The sequence below is a fragment of the Hevea brasiliensis genome, chromosome 7 (genome assembly GCF_030052815.1).
Source record: "Hevea brasiliensis isolate MT/VB/25A 57/8 chromosome 7, ASM3005281v1, whole genome shotgun sequence".
NCBI classification, from domain to species: domain Eukaryota; kingdom Viridiplantae; phylum Streptophyta; class Magnoliopsida; order Malpighiales; family Euphorbiaceae; genus Hevea; species Hevea brasiliensis.
In genome coordinates this window covers 101,643,734-101,656,059 of record NC_079499.1, presented here as the reverse complement: position 1 = coordinate 101,656,059, position 12,326 = coordinate 101,643,734, and the positions used below count along the sequence as shown (strand labels likewise).

The 12,326-nt window shown below is 33.7% G+C and overlaps 1 protein-coding gene across 1 annotated transcript; it reads right to left on the bottom strand.

The window, feature by feature from the left end:
* Nucleotides 1-1,653: 1,653 nt before the first annotated feature.
* On the bottom strand, nt 1,654-11,207 carry LOC110671013 (MICOS complex subunit MIC60, mitochondrial). The gene is made up of 12 exons (XM_058150345.1): nt 10,902-11,207; nt 10,668-10,726; nt 9,509-10,311; nt 8,862-8,963; nt 8,585-8,737; nt 7,916-7,993; nt 7,672-7,764; nt 7,451-7,570; nt 6,339-6,416; nt 5,986-6,165; nt 2,262-2,363; nt 1,654-2,110 (listed from the first exon to the last, which is right to left on the bottom strand). Exons 1-12 carry the CDS (start codon nt 10,910-10,912, stop codon nt 1,874-1,876), a joined length of 2,016 nt encoding a protein of 671 aa, XP_058006328.1. The 5' UTR covers nt 10,913-11,207; the 3' UTR covers nt 1,654-1,873.
* Between the last annotated feature and the right edge of the window lie 1,119 nt (nt 11,208-12,326).

The window sequence follows — 12,326 nt, the reverse complement described above, 5'->3', positions numbered from 1 at the left end:
CTAACATAATTGTTTGTGAATAAGTGTAAGTATTTAAAATATCATTATATTATAAAAATTAAAATTTACTGGTGATGATGAATATTATAAGAATTAGATTTTACAATAACTGTCAGTGATGTTAAAGATATAATTGGTAAGAGTTAAAAATTATATGATTTAATTAATAATTTTTTTAATATAATAAAATTGTAAAAAATTTATAAATATAGAATTTTTTTTAATAAGTTTTTTAAAAATTATACTTGTATATTTAATTTTATTAAAAAAAAAAGGACGAAAGCAATATCAGTGCAGCCAAGCCAATTTGGAAAGCAAACAAAAACATGTTTCCCACTCTATTTCTCTCTCTTAGTTGGCAGAAAAATAATATTCACTTTTTTGTTTATTTTATTTATTGGTGAAAGGCAATAGCATTATGGAACATGGACCAGAGAGATACACCTAATAAGGTTGATTATGTAATTTGATAATTACTTAACAATCCCTGTTGTTCTAACTATAACCATCACATTATTATTCTTATTGAAATGACTAAACTACCCTTTTATCAACCATGCCTCCTTCAGGTTAATAATTTAAGGAATGCAAGATATGGGGTTGATCAAAGGCAGGAATAAGGAGGGGAAAGAGAGTGTGGCAATAGTGTGAAAGCAAAGATAAGGGAGGATTGTAATGTATTTGAATTCTGAAGGAACATAAGGTTCATTTAAAAAATAAATTAATAAACCATTTTGGTTCTTTCCATTTTCTGCAAGTGTTTGAGAGAATGATGGAGACTCAATACCAGCTACTTTAATTAAGTCTTTTACTTGTTGCAACATGATAATCTAATCAGAGCTGTAATTAGTTGAGCAATGGACTCTCTCCCTCTCTCTAGTGTTACCAAGGAGTTGATAATTGGGCCCCTTGTTTCTTCATTTTTGTTTCAAAAAGGATTTGATTTTTTATTTTAATGGAAGCTGATCTCTCACCAGTTTATGATTGGGACAAGAAACCCATTACCAGAAATTGAAGAAAACTGAACAAATTCTAGTGATAAAGACTGGAAGTGGAAGATCATATTCACATCATATTAATTCTTGGCAAATGATTTGGTATTTATAATATATATACACTTTTTTTTTTTTTTTAGCAGTGTATGTTTTCTTCAAGGGTGGGACAGGGGACAGCCAACTTATTGCCTTTCCTTTATTTATTTATTTTTTTTACAACCTTTATTTATTTAATTTAAGCAAACATATATATTTAATATAAGAAAATATAAATGTCTCATCATAATATTACATACATATTGTATTAATACCAACTGATTGTTTAATATTCAAATATTTTGGGATGATCTCACTACAAGTTACAGGCCAACAATGTTGCATTTTACCTTTATTTTTCATTTCTCATCAAAGTAAAATCAAATATAGAAATTTTATTTTTCTTTCTTTTTTTATTTTTCCAACTAGCTAGTACTTATTCAGAAAGACATGCAAAATAAAATTACTGGCAGCGTTAGTGTTTGACAATTCCAAATAAAGTCAGGAAATTGACAATTCACCTCAATGTGAATGCCATAATCACAAGGCACCATATGCTTCATCTTACCAACAAACTAATATAAGAAAGCAGTTCATACTCTCAGGAAAAAGAACATGAATGTGCAAAGAAAAACAAAATTTTATTCAAAGAGGTGGAGACAATCTACACAATTTTGGTGTCATAACGATTACGAAACTCTTGTAAATTTGAGGTGGTCAATACTAAACTCCTCATTCTTTCTGTGTAGGTAATGATCAGGGAAAAAACCAAACTACTGCATGCATAAACTGTGCCATATCAGATGATAAATTATGATAGACTGCTACTTTATAATGATGCATTATTGGGTAAGGCTGATGCAAGCAGCATATGATTGAAGTACTGTTAGAGCTTGCTCTGTGATAGCTCTATTCCTTGCTCGCTTCACCCAATCACCCGCTATCTCCTCTGCCACGCTGCCTCTGAGTCCTTCTTGAAGAGCCTCAGCTGCTTCAGCAAGCTTTCCCTCAGCTAGGAAACTCTCAACTCTACTAATAACAGATTCAATCCCATCACCAGATGGATCAACTTCCTTAAACTGCACAAAAGCCAAAGCAATTCTCAAGACAACTCAAACATTACTTTAATCCTGAGTTACTTAAACAGTTAAGAGCTGCCTCATGAAGTGTATTCCAGTAAATGGGTTAAATAAATAATCTTTTTGGAAGCTAAAAGCTTATTTCAAATACCCTCAACCAGGATGCAATGCGTGCCATAGCATGTGCCAATATGCCACCACCACCAGGTGGGATCAGAATGTAGTGCCGTAGCGTCCCTTTCAAGGCATTGAACTGCAGAAAAATGGAGATTAGTCAAAAACAACAACAACAATGATAATAACAATAATACCTTCTGAATTGGTAAATTAGGAAATCAAGCATTATTTCTAATAAGAACATTAATGTTCAAATCTATATCATAACAGAGCACATTAAAATTGGCACATTAGAAACTATAAATTACTTGTTAAATAATCATCACATTAACTTATAATAGGTAGAGAAGGGCAGCATTTTATGCTCTATTCCAATGAAAATAGTAGGGAAACAAAATTTAACCATAGGTTGTAAAGATGACAAGAGTCAATCTGTAAGAATGACAATGTGGCATAACAGCAGTTAGTGGCTTTTTATTTATTTATTGGAAGGAGGAGGGTTGCGGTAGGTGACAACCAGCGTAAAAATTTCGTCACACCCTATGATATGGATTCAAAAGATATAAACGTTGGGGCGTCCTCTACTAACGACGCGCTACATCGGAGCCCGGGTGTAGTGATAAATATGCAAGGGTGTAGGCGCTCAAGGGTTCCCACATCATGGTGTGTGGTAAGAAGTTAGTCCATAGGACAGATAGTAGAACAAATAGTGGAACAGAACACAAGATAGACATAGAAAACAATAGAAGATATCATAGAAGGAGACCATAGGATTAGGAAGGAGAGGGGATAGGAGGAGGAGGGGTTGGTACTTGGAATGTTGGATCACTTACAGGAAAATTAATGGAGCTTGTGGATACCTTGGAAAGGAGAATGGTGAATATTGCTTGCATTCAGGAGACTAAATGGGTAGGAGAGAAAAGTGAGGAAGTGGGTAATTCAGGGTATAAATTGTGGTTTACCGGAAAGGAGAGAAACAAGAACGGAGTGGGTATAATCATAGACAGAACATTGAAAGACGCAGAAATGTGAAAGAGTAGGAGATAGAATTATACTAGTAAAGCTAGTATTAGAAGGGGAAACAATAAATATAGTTAGTGCTTATGCCCCACAAATAGGACTAGACAGTGAGAGTAAACAAAGGTTTTGGGAAGATATGGATGATTTAATGCAAAGCATACCGAATGAAGAGAATGTTTTCATTGGTGGAGATTTGAATGGACATGTAGGAAGTGATAGACAAGGTTATGAGAATGTTCATGGAGGTTTGGTTTTGGCAATGAAATGAGGAGGTAAAAGCATCTGGATTTTTCTATGGCATACGACCTAATACTAGCAAATACCTACTTTATAAAAACAGTTCGCATTTAGTGACTTTCAAATGTGGGCAACATAGAAGCCAAATCTACTTCCTCTTAACCAGGAAGACAAATAGAGCTCTATGCAAGGATTGCAAGATCATTCCAGGAGAGGCTTTAACAAGTCAACATCGGTTGGTGGTCTTGGATGTCAAGTTGAGGAAAAAGTCATGTACGGCCAGAAGAACTCGTATAGCTCGAACAAAGTGGTGGTAGTTTAGATGAGTAAAGAAATTGAAGTTCAAAAATGAGCTTCTCGAGTCCGAAGTATGGAAGCTAGATATGGAGGCCAATGATATGTGGATACAGATGGCATCAAAGATTAGAGAAGTAGCTAGAAAAGTACTTGGAGAGTCTAAAGGACATGGACCACCCTCAAAAGAGAGATGGTGGTGGAATGAGGAAGTACAAAAGGCAAGAAAGAAAAAAGGAATGGTATAAGAAATTACCTAAATGTGATAATAATTAGGCATATGAACAATACAAGATAGCAAAGAAAGAGGCAAAAAAGGCAGTTAGTCAAGCAAGAGCACAGGCCTTTGAAAAGTTATATGAGAAACTTGGAACTAAAGAAGGGGAGAAAGATATTTATAGATTAGCAAGGAGTAGAGAAAGGAAATGTCAAGACCTCAATCAAGTTAGGTGCATTAAGGATAAAGAAGGAAAAGTGTTGGTGAAAGATGAGGACATTAAAGAAAGATGGAGAAATTATTTTAATGATCTCTTTAATAATAGTCAAAATGGAAATAGCGTGAATATAGATTATAGAACAATAGAAAAGAATGTAAATTATACTAGAAGGATTAGATCTTTAGAAGTAAAGGAAGCACTTAAGAGAATGAAAGTGGGTAAAGCCTGTGGACCCGATGAAATACCAATTGAAGTGTGGAAGTATTTGGGAGATATGGGAGTGGCATGGTGAACTAAATTATTTAATAAGATTCTAAACTCAAAGAAAATGCCTGATGAATGGAGGAAGAGTATTTTAGTACCTATTTTTAAAAATAAGGGAGACATACAGAGTTGCTCAAACTATAGGGGAATTAAACTCATGAGCCATACTATGAAGTTGTGGGAGAGAGTTGTGGAGCATCGACTACGTCATGATACTTCTATCTCTCTCAATCAATTTGGTTTCATGCCCTATTGCTCAACTATGGAAGCGATCTTTCTCATTAGAAGCTTGATGGAGAAATATAGAGATGTGAAGAAAGATCTACACATGGTTTTTATTGATTTGGAGAAGGCTTATGATAGTGTTCCAAGAGAAGTCTTATGGAATGTGTTAGAACAAAAGAGGGTATCTATTAGGTACATACAAGTATTGAAAGATATGTATGAAGGAGCAACTACTATTGTGTGCGGGAGGGGACACAAGAGATTTTCCGATCTCAATTGGATTACACCAAGGATCACCATAAGCCCTTACCTTTTACATTAGTTTTAGATGAACTGAAACATATACAAGAGAGTATTCCTTGGTGCATGATGTTTGTGGATGATATTGTTCTGATAGATGAGACACGAGAAGGAGTCAATAGGAAACTAGAACTTTGGAGAAGTACTCTAGAGTCAAAGGGTTTTAAGTTAAGTAGAACGAAGATGTAATACATGCATTGCAAGTTCGGTGAAGGTCAAACCGGTGATAGGGAAGGAGTTAGTTTGAATGGAGTGGTACTGTCCCAAAGTAATCACTTTAAATATCTAGGCTCATCCTTCAAGTAGATGGGGATGTGAGGAGGATGTTAGTCATAGGATTAAAGCGGGATGGTTAAAGTGGAGACGTGCACGGGAGTTTTATGTGATCGTAAGATTCCCAATAAATTAAAAGGAAAATTTTACCGCATGACCCATACGACCGGCTATGTTATATGGTAGTGAGTGTTGGGCACTGAAAGAGTCGTATGCATCTAAGATAAGAGTTGCAGAGATGAGAATGTTAAGGTGGATGAGTGGCCATACTAGACTAGATAAAGTCCGTAATGAAAGTATTAGAGAAAAGGTAGGAGTGGTGCCAATTGAAAATAAGTTGAGAGAAGGGAGATTAAGGTGGTTTGGTCATGTGAAGCGTAGACATACGGAGGCTCCAGTTAGACAAGTAGAGCACATTAGGTTAGAGGATAGAAAGAAAAAAAGGGGTAGACCTAAATTGACTTGGAGGAGAGTAGTACAACATGACTTCGAAGCATTACACATTTCTGAGGATTTAACCCAAAATCGTTCAGAGTGGAAAAAGCGAATCCATATAGCCGACCCCAAATTTTTGGGATAAAGGCTTAGTTGAGTTGAGTTGAGTTGACAGTTCAACTTCCTCTTAAGAGGTGAGATATGATATAAACTTGGCTATGCTTAAACACTTACAAGCATATATTTTAACAGTGGAACATTCAAGTAACTTACCTTCTGATTCAATTGTAACAAAGTATCAGTACCATGATATCGAGTTTCTTCGGGGAGGGTTGATAAAACCAAATGTACAAGAGAGTCTTTATTGATGCCTTCTAGATAGGCATTCAGAGAATCTAGCTCTTGCTGAATTGGAAGTCCTTTGGAAAGTGCATCTTCTAATGCAAGTGCTCCCTGCAATCAACATAGAGGATGTCAATTTGCTGGCTAGACCAAAAAAAAAAAAAATGGTTAGGTCAGAAATTAGAAAAGATCACATCTTGTACACTCCACTAAAGAGGACAGGTGTGTTTACATGCATACTAAAAAGTAACAATTGTCTAAGAAAAAGAGAACAAGAGTATTACCAAAGCAAGCTTGTGAACAGAATGAATTTGACGAGCCTCTTCAGATCGTGCATAGAATGCCATACACAAAGCATTAATCTACAAAAGTATAAGAAACTAAATAACTTGCGTTATAGAGAAATGCATTGTGCTACTTGGTTATTGATTGAAAAAAGTCAATAAATAAAAACTAATAAGAAGCAAAATAAATATATATATACAAACATAATGCAAGTTATGAGTTACTTATCACAGTAATAAGCCTCATTGTCACTTGAAATGAAATAAACATGTTTGAGGTTCAATGTTGAACTCTGCCAAGCATATAAGTTAATAGCTCCATGTGGGGAGCAATTCATGCTTGTGACAAACTACTCCTTATAAAATGCACTCAAATATGAACTCTTATTAGTAGCTAATATTCCACACATGCTAAGGAGAATATCCCAAACTTAGTTTTGTCATAATCTTGCTGTTGGTGTAATTAATTAGCAAAAGTATAGAATGTAAGCTAGTGGTTGATTGAAATCATATTAATCCCTCAAAACACAAATTTCTAATTTGCGGATTGCAAATGCTAGTTATATAAGACTTGGTTTGAATATTATTTCCAATACCTTCCCATGGAAACTTGTTTTATTTTTTTCAATCTCTGATATTCAAAAAGGAATTATCTCAGTAAAATTTGAAGTTAATAATAATAGAGAGAGAGCTTGCACTCTCTTGGTGCCCTTTTAATTGCCTTTTCTTTTATACACGTAAAAGAAAAACAAGGAAGTTTTGTTTGCCAAAGGAAGAAAATATGCCTACCTTTTATCATGCATTCATGTCACCAACATCTTGTCTGTTAATGACCAATAGTGCAGAAGGTTTTGGTGTGTGTTTTAGTTTTGGCCAATACTTTAAAATTTTGCAATCCAGTGCAAGCCTTCAATAATTACCTTGATTATAAACCTTTAAAAGGTTCCACCTCAACAATGGATCAGACTTTTTTATTATCTTCTCAACCACAACAAAACTATTGAAAATTTTCTAGTAATACAGAAGTCGAAATTTGCATTAATTATTTTAAACTCATGTATTAACATATAATGTGAAATTCTATTTCCATATGACTTTAAAAAATATCTTACATTGAGATTTGCTTCAGCCATTTTTTCAATCTGTGCTGCCTTCTCACTCGCGATTGCTGCAGCTAATTCTGCTTTTGCCAGGTCCTGAAACTTTTTCAGATTCATTTCCGCTTCATTTTTCTGCAATTATAACAGAATGGCAACTTAAGTTAATCAGTTGTCAAGTGCTGGAATAGAGGCATATGATACTTTTAACAGAACCAAAAAACAAAAATGCATACCTTCTGTTCAAGTTCCATCTTGAGTTTTTCTTCCATCTTTTCCTGAAGTGTTCTGATGGCAGCTGCTGCTTTTGCTCTCTCTCTTTTTATTTCCTGAAATGATAGAAGTTCTAATGAGTTTACAGTACTGAATTGGTGGGAAGGAGTTGCAGAGTTTGCATATGCGTGAAGGCTAGGCTCATTCAACAGTTGCCATCATTCACAACAAGAAAATTATGAGCAAGCAGCTAGAATTCTGTACAACCTTATCAAGTATTGCTGCCTCTTCAGCACGCATAAGTTCCCTAGCTCTTAAATCTCTCAATTCCTTTTCGTACTTCTCCTGAATGGGAGTGAAAAGATTAGTAGAACTAAAAATATCTAATGGTCTAAAAAATCCTGAACTTTGCTCCCATTTTCAATTCTGTCCAATTCTTTTAATTTTATCAATTTAGTCATAAACTTCCAAATTAGTATTAATTTTATCCAACAGCTGAAGGGGATGTGCCATAATTGATATGGTGCTTAATATGGCATTAAAAAAAAAATCTTGCTGATTTTGCATTTTCTATATATATATATATAATTTTTCTTGAAATAGAATATTATTTTTAATGCATATTGCACATCAGCACACACATACAATAATTTTAATGCAACACCAGTTGCCATGTTGAGAATGGTCCACGTCCTTTGCCATTGGATTTGGATAAGATTGATACTAATTCAAAAGTTTACGGATCAATTGGATAAAATTAAAATAATTGGATTCAATTGAAAATCCAGGTAAGGTTCAAAATATAGGATCATTAAGCTAACTAAAAACATAACAAAAAGTTGGCTATACCAAGGAACACATTAATGGAGAGAAAATTGTAGATTATGCATTAACAACCTGAGCAGTTCATTTCTCAAGGCTATAAAATAATCAAACCTTCAATGCTTTTTTCTCCTCAGCAAAGGCATGGGCATCTAACTCAGCTTGCCTCTTTTCAGCTGCATGAATTGCTTCAAGAAAACTCATAACCATCTTTCCATCTTTTGTTATATAGCTATCATTCAATTCCTCTACGGCACTAACAAGAGCCTATTATTTCAAGGAACCAAAATTTAGTGTTGCTTTCATTTTGTGTTTCCATTTGTGTAATTGAAAGTTCTTTACACAGTATAATAATAAAATGCACAAAAAAGTTGAGGATGCTTAAAATGACCTCTTCTTCTGGCCCCTCCATTGCAATGCTTTCTTCAGCCCTATCCTTGAGATTGTATGCATCAAGTAAACTTGCTGCTTCCGTACCTTTACCCACTGCAGCCTGCAATAGAGGAAAACCACAAACAATTTTTTATACTCATTTTGTACGAAAGTGCAAAAGCCAGGAATCATCACCATTATCATAATTTTCATGATAGATGCATCATGCATACCCCAATCATTATTAGGGATGCAAATACAAATCAGGATTTGGTTTATCTGGTTTCTCTATTGAAAAAGCCTCATGAAACATTTCTCCACTTAAGTTAAAAGGAAATGCAATGTTTTCTGACAATGTAAACCAATAGAAATACAACAACAAATAATATATCATCTTCATTTCTTACTCTCCTTCTATTTATTTATTTATTTTTCCAGGAGAATGAACATGAGACATAGCCCAACCTTTCCTGGTAGATACAACAGTCTATACTACAATCTACTGCCTGTGCCATCTTCTGTATAGGGCTGTATAGGGCAATGAAAGGTGCCACTCGTTTTTTTTAAAGCAAAATGATAGTTCTTACAATGCAACAATATTCATAGATGTTACATTTTAAAGAAATATGAAGCCAAAAAGAGCATTAGAAATTACTATCTGAGTACCTCTGATCTGTCTTCTGTAGCGAGATGCTGCGGCACTGTTTTTGTTTCACCCTCTTCAGGAACCAACTTGACCCGAGTTTGTTCTTGTGTAACTTGAACTCCCTCACTCGTTTCACTAGTAGTATTTGATTCGGATTTTTCCTTGACCTTGTCAAGACTATGTTCAGTATTTATACTTTGAGAAAATTCTGGCACTTGTTTCTCCTTAACAGCAATTGATTCATCTTCTGTTACTACCACATCAGATTTTTCTTGAATGTAAGACTGGTTTATACCTGGTGTTTCCTTCAAGGCTTCATGATGATGAATGTCTGTCTGTGATTCAATCCTCCCCTCAGCTTGAACCTGAGAAAGATCTCTGTGAGTTCCATCCTTGTGCTTAGTTTCAACATGAGGAAGATCTATGCGAGTTTCAGCCTTCTGCTGAGCTTCAACTTGAGGAAGATCTATCTGATTTTCAACCTTTTCTCCAGTCTGCTCCAAACCGTGACTCAACTTGCCAGGTTCTTCACTAATGGTAACAGTCACGTGCTCTCCGAAATGTTGGGTTTCCTTTACCTCTTTATCATCATTGCCAACCTTAGCGGAGCTTTGCTGCTCTTTAGCAATAAATTGGTCTAAATAACCTGATTGGTATGCTAACAGAGCAGCACCAGAAACAATGGCGGTTCCCAGGAGAACTTTTGGTAAACTGCTCTTTGATTCAGGTGGTTTACCACTGGAATCAGCTTTTGGGGGTGCATTTTTCTGGAATGACGTTGAAAATTCCTTCCTTGAAGAAAGAAATGACGGTACAGGCTGCGGTTGTATCACACCCCCACCCAATAACAGTACATGAGAGTTGATCATTAACCAAATAACGAAGCTAATCAAAACAAAAGCATATATACAAATAGTGCAAACCTAAGTTCCTTCCACATTCATTTTTAATTTCCCGCACTAAACCACATAGCCATTGTCATAATCTCAAGTTCCATAAATTAAATTTTACTAAATGCCAGTACAGAGTTACAGAACAAATTATAGTAAAAAATTTATATCCTCCACTCAATAATTACATCTCACACGCAACTAAACAAACAATTCCAGGCATAAAATAAGTAATCTGTCCAAATGAAAGTATGTAAGAACAATGGGTCAGTCAAATTACATGCCTGAGATGTAACCCGCCTCGGGATCCTCCTCACTGTTTGACGAGACGATAATTCCAAGATCGACCTGAAAAAAGAATCCCATGAAGAATTATCATCCGCTGAAGCTCGACAATGATATTAACGTTCAATTAAGAAGGGGAAGCCCTAGAACACAAGTTGTATAACTCAAAGACAAAATCTGATATGGTAATTAAAGAATGAAATGGTACACTAGTAGCTGTAAAAGGCAAAGTCCACACCTTCGAAACATTGTAAAGAGAGTTTATCTTGCAAACGAAGGGGCGCGACTCGGCAAGTGTTTGATTGAATGACTGAGAGAGAGAGGAAATGTCCAATCGATAAGAGAGAACAAAGAATAAAGATGGTCTTGGTTTTAGGCTACAGGCATTAAAATAAGGTATAGGCGGTTGATTGGATTGGGGCCACTGTTCGTAATAGTGAGATGTTTAGCAGTGAGACGATCGCGTTCCGGCTGCTGCCGCAACAGAGGGAGCTGGCCAGATGGTGGAAGAGGATCCTTCTGTATATTACCTCCAATTATATATCCAACACGATGTATAAATTAAACTTTGGTAGCCGTATGCCGAATTTCTTTTATAATTTTAAAATATTTAATTAATTAATATTTTTAACAAATAATTTTTTATTAATCAAATATAAAAAATGAAAAAACTTTTAAAATATTGTTATCTCTTCTAATTCTTTTATTTAATTAATGTTTTTAGTAAATTATTCCAAAAAAAATCATTTAATTTCTTTTTTTATCAGTAATTTTTAACATAAGTCTAAAATCACCTTTTAATATATATGATAAAAATTACTTCAATAGATTTTAAAAAATTTAAGAAAATATTAAATATTAATATAAAATAGTTATTTAAATTATAAAAATTAAGATGATAATAATAATAATAATAATAAATATAATTAAAATAAAATAAATACTTGTTAAAAAAAACTTAACATATAAATAAGTTTATTTATAAATAGTAAAGGCCATATGACAATACAAATAATAAGTGCTATGTGATATTTTAAAGGAAAATTTTACTTGCTTATAGATAAATTATTTTTTTCCTTTTTTAAAATTAAATAATAGAGATGAACCGAAAGAAATTTAAAAGTCAAAGTGTGACATTATTAAAATTAAAGTACATAATATTTTTTCAAATGCTATAATTTAATTTTTTTTTAGGTTCTTTTAAGATATATTAATTTCAATTTTTATGATCACCTTAAATCTATCCCTTGGTTCCATTAAAAATAAATTATTTAGATTGATAATAAATTATTATTATTATTATTATTATTATTATTATTATTATTATTATTATTATTTGATGCATGAAGAAAAAAAAAGATTTTTCCACTCAATGGGTAGAATATAGAAAATATATTATTTTTTATTTAAAAAAGCGTAATTGACTAATTACAACTAATGACTATACAACGATATATATTTCTCCGTTTTCTCATAAAGGTGAATAATGTTTGAAGAGGTAGATAGAGAGTTTGAGACTCTTATACTCCTTTGCTTCTTAAGATGTAGGAAGACCAACCAATAGGGAAATTAATAAGACTTTGAAGGTGTTTGATTTTAACTTATTAAAATTAGTTTATAAGCACATAGTATTTATAAGTTAATTTAAATTTATAAGTATTTA